The following is an 18,631-nucleotide window of genomic DNA, read 5'->3' on the forward strand; positions in this document are numbered from 1 at the left end:
ACATCTCCAGAGGGACTGTGGTCCATGGGGACCCACGCTGGAGCACAAGAGGAGTGAGGACAAGGAATGGCACAGAAGAGTTGCTGCACACTGACCTCAACCCCTTGCACTCTCTCACTGAAGGCACTGAGTGTGACCACTGGCTGTGCTACCAAGAACAAGGAGAGGAGCCTGGTGTGTTGCTCAGCCTCTCTCTCCTTCCAGGGAGACCCTAGAAGTGACCTAAACAATCCCTTGAGCATATTGGTCTGGGTGGTCAGCATAACTAACAGCAGACCCTCTTCATTAGTAGAAGAGAATTTAAGTTACAAAGAGTCAAAGCCACATCTGAATTTGGGAATTATGTTTACATGGATGAAGGTTCCCTTTCAAAAAATTACTCTACATGTCTCTTGAAGTAAATAGAGCCTAGGAATCCAGTAATTTGGAATTTATGTTTTTAACCTTACAACAATATGATTCAAACGTGTTCTTTTAAAGTCATACATTATTTCTGACTAGTGCTTTTAATCCCCCTTAGCTCATTATTCTGTGTCAGTGTAAATGGAGCTCAGCTTCATCATAGATACAACTCTCCAACCTACACTTGAGCAATTTAACAGCAAAGTATTTTATTGTTCTGTCAACATTTCACTGTGTGCTCCTCAATTTCCATAATGACGTGTCAGTCTGGGTTCCTAGACCAGACAAACACACTGCAGTGTGAGCAGCAAACTCAAGAGACACTCTTTGGTGAGCAGCCTTTATTCCCACAGCCCCTTCCCATCTCTACTCCAGCACTCATCCACAGAGATATTTTCATGGCTTAATGGAGATAAACATAATAAACGGGCAGAATCTGCAAGTGTAAAGGTCTGCCCTGGAAACCTGACCAGCTCCAGTGGCAGTGGTATATCTACGACAGAGATCAGCCACCATTTTAACAAACCTGCACACAATGCTGTTCTACTCTTCACGGAAAATTCTAGCCTTCTCTGAAGCCATTTTTACTTCACTTTATTTTAATAAAAACTCAACAATATTTTGAGAATTAATCAGTCTGAGTCAAGCACAGTTTCATATTTCTAACAAGTATGTTAAAGCCAAATGTATGATTTGGCAGAAGAAATTGAAAAACTAAAAAATTAAATAACATAACTATGGAAAATATTTAAAAATTTAAAATCAAGTGCTGAAGTGACAAAATAAATTCATGAAGAATGGATAACAGCTAAGAATACTGACTTGCTGTAAGCATGAAATGGAATAACCTGAAAATGCACTCTTTGAGATGAAAAATTACATATGGACAAGTTGGAAGAATGAAAAATAGACCTAGGAAAGTACAGTCTAATGGAAATAGTCAAAATGTAAAACAGGAAAGTAAGAACACAGGAGGTTTACATTTATATTTATGCCGCCATTATGATGTTCTCCTGTAATTTAACTGACTAAAAGATATCAAATAATATTGAATTTACAATTAAGAAAAGTCCAAAAGAGCAGTTATGATGAATGCTACAATGGTGGGGTTTTTTCTTGCCCTTCTAAATATAGATAAATTATAAATTACCTTTCAAATTCTATTTGAAAGACTGACACAAAAATTTGACAGAAATACCTAGTTAGTACCTGCAGCAAAAATGCAAACACACACAACACAAACATTCCTAAAATACTCATATTTTCTATGGTCAAGACTTGGTCAAATACTGCATTGTACAGAATGGATGGCATACCCCCTTCTTGGGGAAGGCCATACAGGAACTTCATCCTAGTCCATTTCTTCAAACTGCATTTTAAGTTGACATAAGGATTGAAAAAAGAGTAAATTTTTATTACCGTATGACAGCAAATGCTGTTAAAAAGCAAATGAAATATGTCAATAGCTTTGTTTGTTTACGTAAGATACTCAGTAAACTCATGAAACAAGATTCTGCCAGTCTTTTGTGAAATCAGTTCTATTTTACAGTATTTTCCTTTGGCATACTTGACAATTCACACTCCTTGACATCTCAACCCACTGCCCATTCAGAGCAAATGGCTTCTGTGACTCAAATGATGCACAGTAAGTTTTCTGAATTTTAAGATTTGTTTTGTTTTGTTTTTTAATAAAAGTAAAACCTTCTAGAGAGACTAAGTGAGAAACTACTTTAGAAAATGCAAGTTTTCTAAAACACTTACCTTCCAAAGAACTTCACAATTGGGGTAACAATAATGGCACCCACAAGGCCACCAATGGCAAAAATGGAAACTGTTATGGACCAGAGGAGCGTCAGCGTGCCTTCATCCACTGAGAAGCCATATCTCCTCTCCCAAGTTTCATTGTAAAACTTCTTGATATACTGAAAGAAAATAGATAATAAAAATACATTAAAAAAATTCACACTTTAGGAATGCAACTGAGAGAAACAGAATTAAAAACCCAGAAAACCCCAGTAGTTTTCTTACAGGAATCCTTCTTGCTCTTCTATCTCCCTCCTTCAAAAAATGGGGCCACATAAAACTAAAATAAAACTAACTAAATCAGTCCAAGCATAAATACATATAACTACAAGGGGGTACCAAATCAGGTGGGGAAAAAAACTCCACAGGTAGACAAGAATGTCCAGGACAAGATCACTCTTCAGCCTTTAACATGCCAAAGTTTACACTCTTCCTCTGCTTTCCTCACATGAGCACAACCACAGGTTTTTGAAGGATACCTTCTAACAACTTCCCTTCCCTGATGTTCAATTAGACAAAGTTCTTAATCTTTTTAAAAGGTTAAGCTCTCACAGTTCCAGGACAGCATTTTAACATAGTCTCTGTATTGCCTGCAGAGACATCTCCTATTTACTTTCTCTTTAGTCAAGCTTTCTTGTTTTTATGCTGCTCAAAACCAAGGAAATGCCACCATGCCTGATGCTCTGGCAAGGATACAGTACCAAGGAAGTTGCAGTCACTTCAGCAGAAGGGCACAACAAACTTGGGAAAAGCTCTCAAGCTCTACAGTATCAGAAGTTTAATCTTGTATCTTTAATTACTTATTCCCAGTTTCTTCTCTGATTTTATTCAGAATATAACAGCTCCTAAACTATCATGGGACAGGACTCAGCATAATAAGCCACCACATTTTTCCTGTTCAAACTAGGAACTTCACAAACTTTACCTAAAGTCTGGCCTTGGACTCATGAAATATTCTATTTGAGGACTTTTACTTTGAATCATCACCTCTCCGTCTATAAAATACCTAAGAAGGGTGAAGGTAGAACATACAATTTCTTGTCTTTCATCTATCAAATTTCTAAACTTCTTGTGCCCTGAATTAATAGGAGAACAGGGTTATTTTCCCCATCCTATCTTAAATGTTTCTAAACAGACAGGGAAAAAAACATTTTAAAATAATTTTAAAAATAAAAAGACAAGTCATTTTGGTGCTTAAATTTAAAAGTCTCACAGTAAGATTCCAAATGAATCTGACATTAAATCATGTATTAACATCTTAGTTCTTTAACACCAATACTCAGATTATATTTAGATTCAGACATCTTGTTTTCTATTTGAAATTAATTTCTGATAGTAATGAATACTAAGAGAAAACACTTTTAGAACACTATTAGCATTTCTTGTTAATGATAATGGCTAAAAATAGTATGTAAATTATTCTCCTCTTGTGTTATGACTAATTTTCTCAGCATAACTTAGATATTTACAAGGAGACATCAAATAACTGCAAATATTCAAGAAAAGAAAGTACAAACTAAAACACTCACTAGTAACAGATAGATGGATGTTCTGACATGTACTAGCACCTCTCTCTGGACTCCCATTGCTAATAAATGGGAAGCTAATAAAACACAGAGGTTTTCAGAAGATACACATGACACAAAACAAACCTGGTAGAACAAATCTACTGGATTTGAATCCATTGAATTCTGTGTAAAAGCTCCTTTGATATTTTGATCAGGTGTCTCAATAACACTAAAAGCATAAACCTGTATACAAAAATTTTAGCCCCTAAACAAAGCCTACGAAAAATAGTGCCTGACTGATATCAGTATCTTATTTTCTCAACTGCCTCAGTTCATTCTGATAGTAGTGCTGAAAGAAAAGAGGAATATAAGGAATTTTTAAATTTATATATATATGAATCTAATGGATATATTATAAAACAAGGGAAATATTTTCCTTGTCTTACCCATAGTTACAGGGGTCATTCACACACAGTGACAACTACTGAACCAGCTGTCACAGCAGGCTGTATGTTTGTGCCATAGGAGCTCAGAGCTTCAGCCTCCTGCAGGAAGAGGTCAAGGGCTGCAGAGCAGAAAGTAGCAGGGATTTTGCTTCCCTTGCAGAGCACAAAGCACATTATTGTTTCACAGGCATTGCCCACAATCAGTCCATGAAATTAGCTGTATAAATTCAGCTCAGGAAAAGATAGCTTCATCTTGTATTCAATTAAACCTTTTGTCTTCCTAGTGTCAAATTCTCCCATATGTTTTTAATAAATTCTGGAAACTCTTTGAACAAGCCCATGGAAACTTGTAATTCTGGGTTTCTCAAGGAATCATACCTGTGATGGGCCATGCTCTTTCCCACAGAACTACAGGGAACTGAGTGGGAAGCAATCTCAGCTCTGAACAGAGTATGTGCAGCTTACTTCCCCCTTGCAACAATCAGGAAGTTAGACTAATTCTGCCTCACGAGATGACCTGAAGTAAAGCCCACTGTTGGGGAAGATGAAATAGGAAAGCCTTATAAATATGATTGCCTGGCAAAAGATTTGGAAAATACAGAAACTATAAGTGAGACTGAAAGGAGAACAAGCCTTGAGATACCAAACCTTAGTTGCTAAACAACCAAAAAACAACAGTATAGCCAGTGGAAGGCAATCCCCCTTTTGACCTACAGACAGATCCAAGGGTCAAATGGAATGTTCTGTCTCATCCCTCAAAAATGTGTAGTTTATCCCACATCTGTAACCCTCCCCTGAAGCATCAGGTATCTGTAATCCCATTGGCCCAAGTTTTATTCCACGCCCACTCTGAAGCCCTATGATAAAGTGTGCCTGGGGAACCAGACAGTCTCTTGGCATCTCTCTCTCTCACGATCTCTCCATGCCCCCACTCCTTGGGGACTGCTCCAAGCTGTGGCTGGCAGTTCCAAGCAGGGTCCCACACCCACTCTTTTTGCAATAAACTGTATATTCTAAGACCTGACTTCAGAGATCTCTTGTCTCCATCCGTCCTGACCACCCAGGACACCAGCACCCCCTACAGACTGGCGCCCAACGTGGGGCTCGAACCCACTACCCTGAGATTAAGAGTTTCATGCTCTAGAAGTCCCCTGTGGTTTGACAAGCTGACACAATTTGTGGCACTGAAAGAAAATGAACACAAGAATTTACATATAGTTCCATACTTCAGTCTTATATTAACTTCCTTCATTCCATCCACTCCTGTTGACATCCTGCTGACATGCTCAGTTCAAGGACCCTGGAAACATTCTGTGTTTTAGTCAACTGTCATAATCAAGCCTTTTTTCACTACTTCTCAAAGGATTGTACAGTCTTCCTCTAAGGCTGGAGGACTTCAGCATCAAGAGGAATTGTACTGAAATAAACAGGGGCAGAAGATACACAGCATCCTATGGAGAGAAGGACAATCTGACAATGTCGGCTGTAAGCTGCATGTCACCACAAGAAATTATTCTTCCTAAGTTTATAAGAGAAACACAATTTACAACTTGTAGGAATTATTGCACTCCCAGTATAACTTCTACAAGGCTGCTTTTATCTATAGCTACAAGGTGCTCAGCTTTGGTGTTTCCCAGTCATCTCACATCAGTATTCCCAAAGGGTCACATTGCAGCAGACTGATTTAGATACAGAAGAAAACAGATGGGACAAAGGTTCCTTTTCTTGTGCTGCAAGAAGCACAGCTTTGATATGGCTCACTGTTGCCCACCATGGCTATGACCTCAGCCTATGCTCCTCCCTTCATCCTGGTCACTGCAGCTCCAGGGACAGGAAAGTGGTCTGTCATAGGCAAATGGATGACACATATTAATCCTGGAGCTAGAGAGAGGGCCAAAGGATAGAGTGGTATTTTCTTCCTGAACTACACAGCTTCCTTGTCAGTAGGACTACTCCTTAGCCCTAGCTAATGTGTGGCTTAACCTGAATAAGAGAGTTATGAAGTTCTCAATCAAACACTGAACACCAAAGGAGACTCCATGCATACCTGTAATGGTATAACCAAAGGCATCAGCATAGTGCCCAGTTTCAGCACAAAAGCCACACTAAAGATTTCAAACAAAACCAGACAATCCTGGAAGTGTTATTAAGTACAAAACCTGGAATTTAGCATTTGTCACAGGGTTGCATCTTCAACCTGCCCACCCACACCACTGTAATCTATCACATGATTCAAAGAGAACTTTCTGAGTGCTGCCAAGGAGCACATCCCATCATCCTTTCTTTCCCTTACTCCTGCAGAAAGTGACAGAAAGCTCTGACTACCAGGGCAGTCAATTTTTAAAATGGTACTTAAAAGTTTAGAAATTGGCTCATTCTCACTGCTCGATTGACAGCCCCAAGGCAGTGCAGGGAGGATTTTTCCATCAGGACAATCAATACCATTGCTCACAGAATTACAGCTTGCTGATTTTTTCTAAGTTGTGTTTATCCTCTGATGACTACAAGGTGAAGTGATGCCTTGACATGTCATGCTAACATCCAATTTATCCAGCCTTGAATAACCAGTATATAAAATACAGGAACTTGAAGAAAACTCCAGGAAGTTATGAAGTGAGCAATTAAAAATTTCTGTAGGCTGAGTCTCTTCCTACTCCTTTGGGTCAACAGTTTACCAAATAAAATCCACATATAGAACATAAATTTTAAAAAATGCTTCTTTTGTTATTTGCATAAATATTGCATCCAGCTTTAACATGAAAAAACCTGTTTAGGTGGAAATCTAGCCACATATTTTAATAGGAGATTTTCAAAAGGAAGGAACTTAGCTTTGGAAAGGAAGTATTTTGAGATGGATTTTCCACAGTTAATTCCCAATATTTACTAGCTAGTTTTCAAAATAGTGTTGCTTGCAACTCCACTGAATTTCTTTCTGCTGTGCTTGACTGAAGTGAGGGCGTCTAGACAGCCAGTGTAAAAACAAAATGTTCAGATTTCCATTTGTAATAACTGATATTTTAATGAAATTCCCACAAATTTTGTATATTGATTTCACAGTGCTCTATTCATCAAATCTATCCCACATGTTGCAGCCAATAGATGAAGAAGTTTAGAATTCGGAACCAAACAAGACATCACGACAAAACGCAGAAGAGGAGGCCCATTAAGAGGAAACCAGAGGCATTTAAGAGGAAACCAGACACATTATTTATAATATCAGTACTGTGGGAATGAAATGTTGTGCAACCCTCTAGAACTGAATTACGTGAACAGACATTGCTGAACATGTGCATGCAGCTACTGAATACTCCCCAATTTGATATTAAAAATATCACATAAAACTGTGCAAGAAGATTCATGATTAGCCTGGACTTGGGAGAATGAGAAGCAAAGCATGTGCACCTGTTCACCTCAACAGCAGCATTTAGCTCTCTGACAGTTACTGAATTTATGTGAAAACCTCATGGGAAGCAGAAAGAAGGTTTTGTGAATGTTACTTTACGAGATTTAATCCCCTTCTACTATGTAATCAGGAGGACTATAAAGGCGGGATGCTGAGGAGACAATATTTGGACAAGGCTGCCCTCTACTGATATTAATTTTCACTTTAGTCAGTCACTTACCCCTGCAGGAGCATTCACCACTGACAGATTGTAACCATACAGAAAAGACGACCCAAAAGCACCAGTTAAGGAGGCTAAAATAAGACTCCCAGACCAATTCTGAAAAACAAAGAAAAGATGCAGCCATTGTTAATACACTCAAAATTAATGTACCTCAGGTTGTAAATATTCTTTAGCTATCTTGCATAGCTTCTGCAGGCAAATGTCCTTGCTGCAGAATAATAGCCTGAAACACTTCCCCTTGCTCAATCTGAGAAACATTACATTTGTAGTGACAGCATGTCACTTAACATCTATGGAGGCATAAGTGAACATTTGAACTTCGTTCAATCTCGCAGAGTTCTGCTGCAAGCCTTCTAGCATCTCCCACACCAAAAAAGTAAAATGCTGGGGAAGAATAATCTCAGCAAAGGAAGCTGTTGACAATATATCACTAACACAGTGAAGTAAGGTATAGCATATATGTAACACAACAGGTCTGTGGGTAGATTGGACTTGGCTGAAAATTCATGAGATGGTGTGCACACCCCCCCACAACCAAAAGGATTAATGAAATTGTGACCAAAAACATCAAAATGATGCCTACAAACTAGGTTTTGTAATCTGAATGCAAGTTTCCAATAGTAACTTGTTGCCACACACACTCTCCAGTGCCCTTTTTCCCAGTGGCACATCTGTACTTCTCCCTCCTCAGGTCTTCTCCCCTCATCCTCCTCATACTCTTTCTAGCCCAAATCTGCAATTTCTGCTTCCACATCAGCTGTTGAATAAAAGGTAGAACTGCTTTGATTTGAGAGATTTTGCATTTGCATTCCTTTCCAACTTCCACAGTATTACTTTCTGCCATTCACTTCTCCTTCTGGATCACAGAATGTGGCAGAAGAGACCATTCCCAGCCAAGAGACACTGAAGTTACTGTTTGGGTGGCTGGTCAATTGCAAATGTCATTGTGTAGATGATGAAAGACAACTCTGAATGTGTTGAAATGGATGTATTTTTAATGTCTTTTCAATTTTAAAAACAGTTATGATAAGAATATAGAATTTCAGGCACAGTTCACTGCTATTTATGCCCAGCCTCCTCACTCACTTATACCTCAATCCTTTCAAAAGGAGGAAGACCTGCTTAAGCAGGCCTAAGAAACTCTGCTTCAGTTATATCACTCACCACACCACACCAGTTTAATGAGTGAATATTCTGCGTAAAGTTGTGCGTTCACTTTGGAAAACGCAGGTCCTGAGCATGAAAGAGGTTTGTGTAGCTGGCACATGGCATAGCTGCAGTGACAGCGGACTGGAACGAGCTCCACCAGCCTTGTGGGCACAGCAGTGCCGGTAAACACACCGTGGCTATTGGCATGTGCCACAGCTCTTGTGCCACACTGGTGTGGCACACGTCTGTGTCACTCTGTGACCTGTGGAGAAGGGATGAGACACCCAGGTGCCAGGGTGGGGAGCACAGTGTACAACCCAGCACATGTGGGGTCTGCCACGCTCATAGCTGCCAGCTCTGAGCGTTCAAAATAAACCCTGCAGGACAGCTGAGTGTTTTTAACTTCTTCCACATGATGTGGGAACCTTTTAAGAGATTACACAGTTCATTAACCAGCCTGCTTTTGGTCAGGTCAGGAGGAAGTGTGCAGGGGGTGAAAAGCCTTGTGTAGGAAATATATCCCGTTGAGATCATTACATAAGCCAAATACAATTTATTATTACTAGCCAGCTTCTTAAAATGAGCCTGCCACACACACACACAGTTTGCACCATTACTTTGTTAACAAAGTGCAGATACTTTTCATAAGGCTTTATTTAACTTCTGATGATAACACTTCGTATTGGGTGCCTATTATTTCTCTGCTATGCACAAGCATTCCTGAGCTTAGAAGAAATTGCTACTACTCTGAATGAATGATGCTGGGGAAAATATTTTTTGTGGTCTACCAGGCTGCTCCCAAAGGGTTCACAAACAATAAGTGTGAGTTCCCCAGTGTTATGCAGTAATCTTGATGCAATATTTCTAAAGGGCTCTACTGCAACAACATTAGATACATCAGAAAAATACTGCAAGCAAAATTATTTGGAACATATAGCCTAATGGTTATTAAAAAAATCAATGAATGCACAAAAATTTCAGTACAGGCAAATTATATGCATGTGAGCCTAAGTGGAAGATACTGTAGGGCAAATCACAGAAGTGTATAGAAAATCTTGCACTGTGATAACTGGGTTTAGAAACTTTTTCAATACCGTGGAGGTTTTCAGTATACAGGCTGCTGAAGAAAACCTCAAGCTCACTCAATTCAGAGGTTTTGGAACTTGGAACATGAACTTCAATTCCTCCATGGCTTGTCTCCTCATTCACGATTTTAAATATTTGCTCAGGTTTCAGCAACACCAGATAAAGACAAAAGCACAATGAAGCAAGAATGCAAAAAAAGAAAAAATCAAACTGTTGCTCAAAACAAAAATTTACCCTGTGACAACACTAGTAAAAGGACAGGAAAGATAAACACAACCCTCAGTGTCTTTGAATGGCCAGGAAAAAAGAAGGCAACCACGCCTCCTTCATAGGTGTTCCTTGGCTTCCCGGCCATGCGTGTGCTCCTGCGTCGCTGCTGTCAGCCCAGGGGCAGGAATGTGTCGCCAGCACCACAGCAATAAGTGTTCAGTCAGGAAAGCTGCATGTCAGTTCGCAGCAAAGTCCTGCAGATACCCGAGGACTGCTTACTTGTGAAAGACCACATTTTTTGGTCTAATCACAGATCCTAGTGCACTGTGGTCTGCAAGTGCTTTTCTCAACTCCAGTCCTTGTTCAGTATAGAGTGAAATATTTGTGCTGGCTACCATGAGTCTTAATTTGTCTTTTTTTTTTTTTTTCATTTACTGCATGACAGTTTGCACTTCGGTTTTCAAAACATAGTTTAGAGTGCTGTACTTTGGTTAGTTATAGCCCCCTCCCCAGACTAAAATTAAACACAATTGTTGGTGGTAAGCATTGCATGCATGCATAAGGAGTTTAATATTTTTAAATAGATAATGCTAATTGACACAGGAAAGCTGGACTCTGGAGCGCCATACTGGGGAGACCCAGGTGCGGCGCGGGCCAGGCGCTCCCGTCAGGTGCCCGCGGACCCCGCGCCCTCCGGCAGCTCTGCCTTCGGGGCTGGGGGCGATGAATGGAAACCTCCGTCCCTCTCTCCGGGGCTCTGCCCTTGCCCTGAGAGCTTGCGAGTAGCATGGTCCTGAGGAGCAGCGAGGGAGCGGCAGCAGCGCTCCCTCGCCTCGCTCAACTCTCGCCGGCCGGCGCTTCCCCGGCCTGGCACACAGCGGCCCCGCGCTGACCCCCGCCCATCCTCCGGGTCCCGGCTCGGCGACTGTGGCGTTTTCAGCTCTGCCCAGCACCGGCCTCCCCTGCACCGGCACCACCAACTTCCCGAGCGGGGAAGGGCTGTGCAGCCTAAGCTCCGTCTGGCTCTCGGGGAAGCCCCGGGCAGTTACTCCGACTCCCGCAGCCTCCGTGCACCACCCTCCCCACCATGCCAGAGAGGATCGGAATCACCCCCTCTCCCGTTATTCCTCCCGGAGGCGCGGGCATCACAAGCCGAGCTTCCCCGCCCGCACCGGCGGCTCGCTCTCACTCCGCGGTGCGTGCTGCGGTCATTCCCGCAGCACGGAAAGCTGCCCCGCACTACTTACGCCCCGGCGGGCGCGGCCGCCGCCCCCCGCTCCCCGCCTGACCAGCGCGTCCGCCTCGGGCTCCGCCGCTCCGTCCATGCCGCCGCCGCACGCGCGCCGCGGCCGCGCATCCCCGGGGGCAGCGCGGGGCGCCGCGGGGGCGCGGCCGCGGGGGCGGCGGCGGGCGGGGGCCGCGCCGGGCCCTCGGGGGCGCCCGGGGCCCCGGCGGCCCTGCCCCTGCCCCTGCCCCTGTCCTTGTCCCTGGCCTGGCCGCGCAGTGCCGGCCGCAGGAGGACGCGGCTCTCGGGAGGGGCAGAGCCGGCGCCCGGGGCTGCGGGCAGGACTCGAGCGATGGGGAACACGAGCTCACTTCTGTGCGTGCTCGCACATAACTTAGGAGAATGTGCCTACCCGCCGCCTTGCCTGGGGCTGCCCGACAGGCCCCGTCGCTCCGCGGGGATTTACCCAGTAGAGCAGGTAGGGCAGGGGAATGTCACCGCTCGGTGTCCATCGCGGCCCCGCCGCCGAGTGACGCTGGGGCTGGGGGACCACGGCTTGCAGGAGTCCCTGCCGTGGTCCCGACTGGAGATCTGGGCAGCCTTTCTGTAAGCAAGACTCTAGACTAAGGCGGGGAAGACTTCCTGTGTTACCTTGTGAAGGTACCGCAAGACTTGTAGCCAATTAAGATGTTAAGGATGTTTCCACAGCCTTAGGAGGTTTAGATCTGACACGCCACACTACTGCTGTGTTAAGGATGGGGATTAGACATGCTACCTGGGGATGATAAAAGCTTTCAGCTATTATATTTGAAGGTACCTACTTGCAAACACGGAATTTTGAACAGCTAAGAGTTAAATGACACCTTCTACTTGGCAATGATGAGTATTAAGTGCATCTGGAAATTGTCCCCAAGTGACTGTAGCTGATATTGGTGTAAATCTGAGCTGTTTTCACTTCTGATATGTTACATACCTCAGAACTATCTTAGAGCTCTCAAAGACACAGTAAGTAATGCCATTAAGCTATGCAGACTGGGAAACAGTTTATGATGCGGCATCTTCGAGGTGTCATTGGCTCAGATCAAGATGACTGGTGTTTGAATAGAAAGCCAGATGCTACTCATGAATGTGTACAATTATTGTACATGCTGATAGAAGATCTGGACCACATTTATCATCTCTGAATTGTTGTAAGAGTCAAAAAAAAAAAAAGAGTCAAGTTAGGAGAATCAAGCCCCTGGAATATACAGAGTATATTTGAGATGAATCGGACACCTGTGTTTTGTTTTATGTTAAATAGCAGTGCAAGTAGTTCAGTTCTTACTCAAATAAAAACACCATGGCTACATGTGATTAATATGTACATAATATCTCACCTTAACACACCACAATTTTTGACCCTTTCCAACCACCATTGGTTAGTTACAGAAACTAAACATATGCTACTCAAAAAAAAGGAGTAAGAATTCTTATAGATACCAAAGAATTATTTTATAATTATTTTCTACCTCCAGTCTCCAAATAGCAAACAAATGCCTTGACAGAAGATTTGATGAATTCACTCACCACTTTTTTCTTTACTGCATTCTTTTCTTTCATCATGCTGTTGCTTTGCTGTTTGTTCTCCATTCTGTTACCTTGTGAAATAATAGCTGAGGAAGAAAAGAGAGAAAGCTATGCTACTGTTCAGAAGAGAAAACAGATACATGTTCTTCAGTAGACCTGCTGTCACTATTAAAGGAGGAATATCAGACTCACTGCAACTACAAAAGAAGTTTACTCAGTCAGGTGGAACTACATTACTGTCGCCATGTCCACCCAATGTCCACTTTGGTCTGCCCGACCAGCGATGACTCGGCTGATGGCAGGGGACACTCCCCTGTACCTCCAGGAGGTTTGGGGAGTGGCTAGGGTCGAGCGCTGATGGTGTTGACCCTAACAGGAGGAGCGGCAGACAACGACTGTGGAAGAAGAAAAGGCTGACTCTCTTCTGGGGCAAAGTCCAAGGATTTTATCGAGAGCTCCAAAGAGTTCTAAGCCTTAGGGAAGCCAACAGACGAGAGCCAACAGATGAGAGCCCCGAGGGGGCTCTTGCAACAGTTTATAAACAGGGGTGGTAACGGGGTACGGATCACCCAACAACCAGTGAGGGGATTTGGGGGAATGGAAGGTGGGGGAACAGGCAGGTGCAAGGGCCAATAGGGGGAATGCAGAGGAGGGATCCCTGGTCCTCGCCCAATTACTCAACGCCCTGGGTAGAAGATTCTGGAGGAGTGGAATGGGGTGTCGAGTGATGGACAAGGCACCAGGGAGGGGACAGGGGAATGACACAGCACTTTTCAGGGGTGCATAGGCCGGGAGAAGGTGACTGACATAGATGGAGAAGGAGGGGATTGACATAAAAGGAAAGGGGTAGCTTGGGGCAGAACTATTGGGGAAAATAGGGAGTACAAGAATAAACCATTACAAAACAGGTACAAGTAGAAAAACACAATACAACACATTACCATGGCTGGCTTGCAGCCAGGGCACTTGGATTAATTGTTGGTGTGATTTTAATGATTATTAGACCTATACTAGCTTGGTCATTGTGCATTTGCAAAGGAGGCGTCCATTTATTTACTGTTCTGTCAAGCAAATTCTTGCCTGTACGTCACCATATGTACTTAAAATAATGTTCAAGTGCATTTTAATCTTAATTCATGAAGAAACTAAACTGGTTTCAGAGAGAATCTGATATTTACATGGTGCTTCATTGAGCAGTCCACCAGATTGTTCAGTTAATTTGGAACATGGATTACTGTGTTATACTGCTTCAACATCTTGAGATGATAGTGCATTTCAAGATTTTTGCTTACATGGCCATTATAGTAATGATAGAGCCAGTCTTGAATACAAGTTGTCTTCCAGACAGGAGTCTACAAAACCGTGAGCCATGAGACATGGGGAGTAACAGGCAATTTGGTGAAGCAGCACACCGGATTGTTGAGGCCATCACACTTTCAAGAGGATTTTAGAATGAAATCACTTCTGTGAGACATTGGCAGTACTGGGGCCATTATATCAGATGGTTCCAAGCAATTTGTCTGAGCTTTTAAGAGAAGCCACAGAGATAACAACATCCTAGAAGCACTAAAGCCAGAAAAGTGACCTTCTTCCCTCTCTACTTACCAGTGCAGTTAATACTAACAACCTGCAAAAAACCTCCTTTTCCTCTGCTTCAAGGGGCCTTAGTCAATTTCTGCTAAATTGTTCCTCAAAAAGGGCTTTCATGAAAATGTATTTCACTTTATAGGAGAGAACCTTAGTCTCATCAAACAGTTCTCCTGTCCCATGCCACATTTAACAAGTACATGAAAAATAATGTCATGACCTATTCACTGAAGCTCCCACATCCCTTACAGATTTCATATATGGATAAAGTAGATAATTAAATTAATGAAGATTCTGACAGAGCACAAACAAAGCATCATCAAACTGGAATTTAAGAGCTGACAAGACAGAGTATATGGGTCATAGCACTGAAACAGAAACAACAAAGTCGGAAACAATCTGCAAAGTATCTACAGAGACATAACCTCACAGCTAAGCCAGTAGCAGGATAACTTGTGTCTGCCTTCCCTTACTGAACTTATTTTTATGTGGCTGAATATTTTTCAGAACATCTTTAAAACATTTTAAGCTTTGTCTGTTGTGTCTGGAAAGTTTAATTGCTAGCAATGCACCATCAGTGTAAGTGTTAAGATTGAGCTATCCTTCCTGTATCTCTGGTAACCCTCTTATACTTTTTTAAGATATCAACTTGACCATATCCAGAACATCCTAGTTGATGCAAAAAATAAAAGGTCACGACTGGGGATATAGAGGATAGAGGAATGGATAGAAGTCACTGAAATCCTGCATGGATTTGTCTATGTTATTTTTGCATCTTATTGACCTGTGTGCAGGGAAGAGAGACAAATCAGGAAAAGCTCATTTATGTCAGGCCCAGGGCATCTTCTATTTCAGCTACAGTTCGCTTATCTATTTGTCCAACAGTTTATTTGGTGATGAATGTGTTGAGTTCACTGGTAGGACATGGAATTCAACTGAGTCCTATGAATTGTTAGCTTTGGCAAGGAAGGCTCAGAAGTTCACAAAAAAGGAACATTATGACTGGCACAGCAAACTGACTTGGGAGAGGTTTGAATAAACCTACTGTAATCCGGGTTTAATTTTGATCTTCTATTGAAAATTCAACTTTCACTTACTGACTGCAAGTCAGGAAAAAGAAAAGCTGTTGGAAAGCTATTCAGAAAAAGCAAATATGCAAAGGGAGCAGTTCAGGTGAACTAAGATTCTAAACAGCCATATTTGCTAAGTTAGATGATGAAATCACCAAGGAGATGACCACCTCAGAAAAGCTGAGTTAAAGGACACAGATGGTAAAAAAAACCAACAAGACCAAGCCAGACTAAGAAGTGTATAAAACCTGGGCTGGATCAATTACTGTTGTCCAGTCTGAGCACAGGCTCAGTGGCTTTTGAGGGCCCATTTGCCATCTTCATCCGATGAGCGTGGACTAACACCACGGCCCCGGTCACTCCACCCAAAGCAAAACACAGACCAGCTTCAGGCAGTTTATCTGTGATGTAAAAGATTCTTCTGTCACAAATTCCTCATTATGGGCATGCAAAGCTTCCTTATCTGTCTCCCAGGTACAAAATTATGCTACCTCCATAGAAAAATAATGTCTGTGTCAACATTGCACTACTATGGACAGGAGAAATGTGTAAGAGCAGCCTCCAGCTGACAAGATTCACCTGTAATTATAAACTAGTATGATGTCTCAGGGATGTAAAGGGCTTTTTACTGTCAGGACACATCTCTCTCAACTGTAGCGCAGAATAATTTGCTTTCTTTTAAAATCAGGAAAAAGAAGCACCAAGAAAGACAACACCACAGTAAGGTGTGAGTGGCAAAGCTTTGGAAAACACTGGTGTAAAAATAACCCAAACAGACTCAGTAAGTCTTGTTGTCCATGATAGACTGACATCTAATAATTTTTGCCTTTGGGAGGCAAAATTGCCCAACTTAATTACTTTGGTTTGCTATGCTTTGTACTGGAAATAAGTCCATGTTTCAAAATATCTTTTTTTTTTCTTTCTTTCTTTCTTGCTTTTTTTTTATTTTTTGAATCAGCACTAAAATTCTGGCAAAAGAGCATGGAGGAGAAAAGTTTTGCATCTCACTCTTATTCCATAGCTTGTGCGCTGCTATCTTTTTTCTACTCAGCTATAGCAGAAGTTTTCTATGGCTGAGTGCTTGTGCCTTTCAAAAATGGATCTGTTCTTGCAGTGTAGGACATGCAAGCTGAGGACTTGTCTGTGCTTCAAGACAGATGCCTCTGCCCCTAGTTTGTGGTATGTACTGCAATTAATGTGCTCCTCTCCCTGGTACTATAAAGCACACATACACACTTACATAGAAGAAATCCACCATCACTTGATTAAAAGATTGATTAATTAGAGCATCCAATGTGAAGAACACATTCTGAGTGTCTGTGTCCCCAGAGCAGTAACAGGTAACAGTTTATGTATTAGATCCTGATAAGTGACATAACTATCTGGTTAAAATAGGTACAATGGAACTCCATTAAAAACTGAAGGGACTATTTTCTTCTCAACTGGTTTTGTTAATCTAGATCTATTCTGAGTCTAGTGAGACTGTACAAGTCAATGTTTCTTATACTGTTTTTGAAAAATATCTAGCAGTCCCAATATTAAAATACCATTGATGGAATAGATGGGGTACGACTTTAATTAGACACAGAGCATTCCTATGGTCCTGGACTATTTAGAAAAACTTACTCTCAAATACTGGAGACACTCCAGCTTCCAGAAATACTTGTCTTGTAAGTAATTAGTTAACATTAGTGGTAAAAAATGCATCTCTCTTTTCTTCCTGTACCTGTAGTATCCATCCTAAAGTGTCTTTGAAAAATGATGAATTATTATATTTGCATTTCAATACTTCATACAAGTCACAATCTAATCTCTTATACTGAGAAGTGGAAAGACTGAGTTTCTATCTCAAAGGGAAATGTTCCGTTGTGGGTTGTTGTTGGGTTTTGGAGGATTTTCTTCCAAAAAAATCTGGCGAAAATTAAAGCTATTTTCCATAGAAATGTGTTACACTAGGATAGCAAGACAGATTTCAGAGTTAATGACTAGTTACATAGAAGCTGAGTACTTGGCTAGCACAGGAAATTATTTGTTATAAATTTCAAAACATTGGTTTATATGAAGATAAATCTGTTCTTCCCTCCTCAAGTCAAGCCCTTGAGAACATTGTCAAATTTGCTGCAAAATGTCAAGTCCAGCTTCTAGATGCTACTCACCACTTATCTGAAGTATTCTTCTCTTCCAGTGAAGTTTAGTGCAGTTCAGAAGCAGCCCTCTTCAGAATTGCTGCTGCTGACTTCTCTAAAATAGAGACAACTAAGTCACTGAGTTAAATGTAAAGCCAGATTTAACTCTTTTATACCATTTCAGAAGTAATAAATAATTAACGGCAAAAACAAAGAATAGTATGACGCTTCAGCTGGAATTCATGCAATGTCTTTTTTGCCCAATAGAAAACAAACTGCCTTGTATGGCTGTGACACCCTACAAGAGGTCATTGTTTCAGATACCACAAACCATGAAAAACCTTTGCTTCCCGAATTTGAACCATTAGACATTTGAAATGCAAGTGCCTAAGGCTAAGACTTGCATTCTTATACTTTTACCTGATTACAAGTGACTACACTGAGGAACACCCACAGCATTCCACATGCTGTAAATAGCTTTAAACAGTGGCCAGTAGTTGAGCATGTGAGATGGTGTGTGGTACTTGCGAGGATTCACCCTTTGCAAGACTATGGAAGGCTGGGACAGTAGAGTACAGAACACACTGTACAGTAATTAACCTCTCAGTAGTTAACAAAAAAGGTTTACCTTGTCTGCTGTTCTGGCTTTGCACCATAGGCAGGTGCTCCATATCAGCATTAGTTTAAAAATTGAACAAAATATGGATCAGGACAAGGGTGTAGCAGTTTTGACTTTGTTATAAATTCCTTACATCCCAAAGCTAAGAGAGATAAGAACTATCCGTTGTAAAAAGGTGCTGTCTGCTTTGGCTTTTCCCTGCTCCTAC

General features: G+C 41.8%; 1 protein-coding gene across 4 annotated transcripts in view; it reads right to left on the reverse strand.

The window, feature by feature from the left end:
- SLC2A9 (solute carrier family 2 member 9) overlaps positions 1 to 17,982 on the reverse strand; it is an 84,432-nt gene extending 66,450 nt beyond the window's left edge. For 2 of the 4 annotated variants that reach the window (XM_068188684.1, XM_068188681.1), the window contains exons 1-3: positions 11,478 to 11,628; positions 7,783 to 7,881; positions 2,164 to 2,324 (exon numbers count right to left, since the gene is read on the reverse strand). In XM_068188684.1, the coding sequence (XP_068044785.1) occupies positions 2,164 to 2,324; positions 7,783 to 7,881; positions 11,478 to 11,555 (338 nt within the window). In that variant the 5' untranslated portion in view covers positions 11,556 to 11,628. Of the gene's footprint in view, positions 1 to 2,163; positions 2,325 to 7,782; positions 7,882 to 11,477; positions 11,629 to 13,021; positions 13,108 to 14,313; positions 14,456 to 17,834 lie in introns of those variants that run through there. The other 2 variants (XM_068188682.1, XM_068188683.1) reach the window with 2 other exon arrangements.
- Between the last annotated feature and the right edge of the window lie 649 nt (positions 17,983 to 18,631).

Source organism: Anomalospiza imberbis, chromosome 4 (genome assembly GCF_031753505.1).
Source record: "Anomalospiza imberbis isolate Cuckoo-Finch-1a 21T00152 chromosome 4, ASM3175350v1, whole genome shotgun sequence".
NCBI classification, from domain to species: domain Eukaryota; kingdom Metazoa; phylum Chordata; class Aves; order Passeriformes; family Viduidae; genus Anomalospiza; species Anomalospiza imberbis.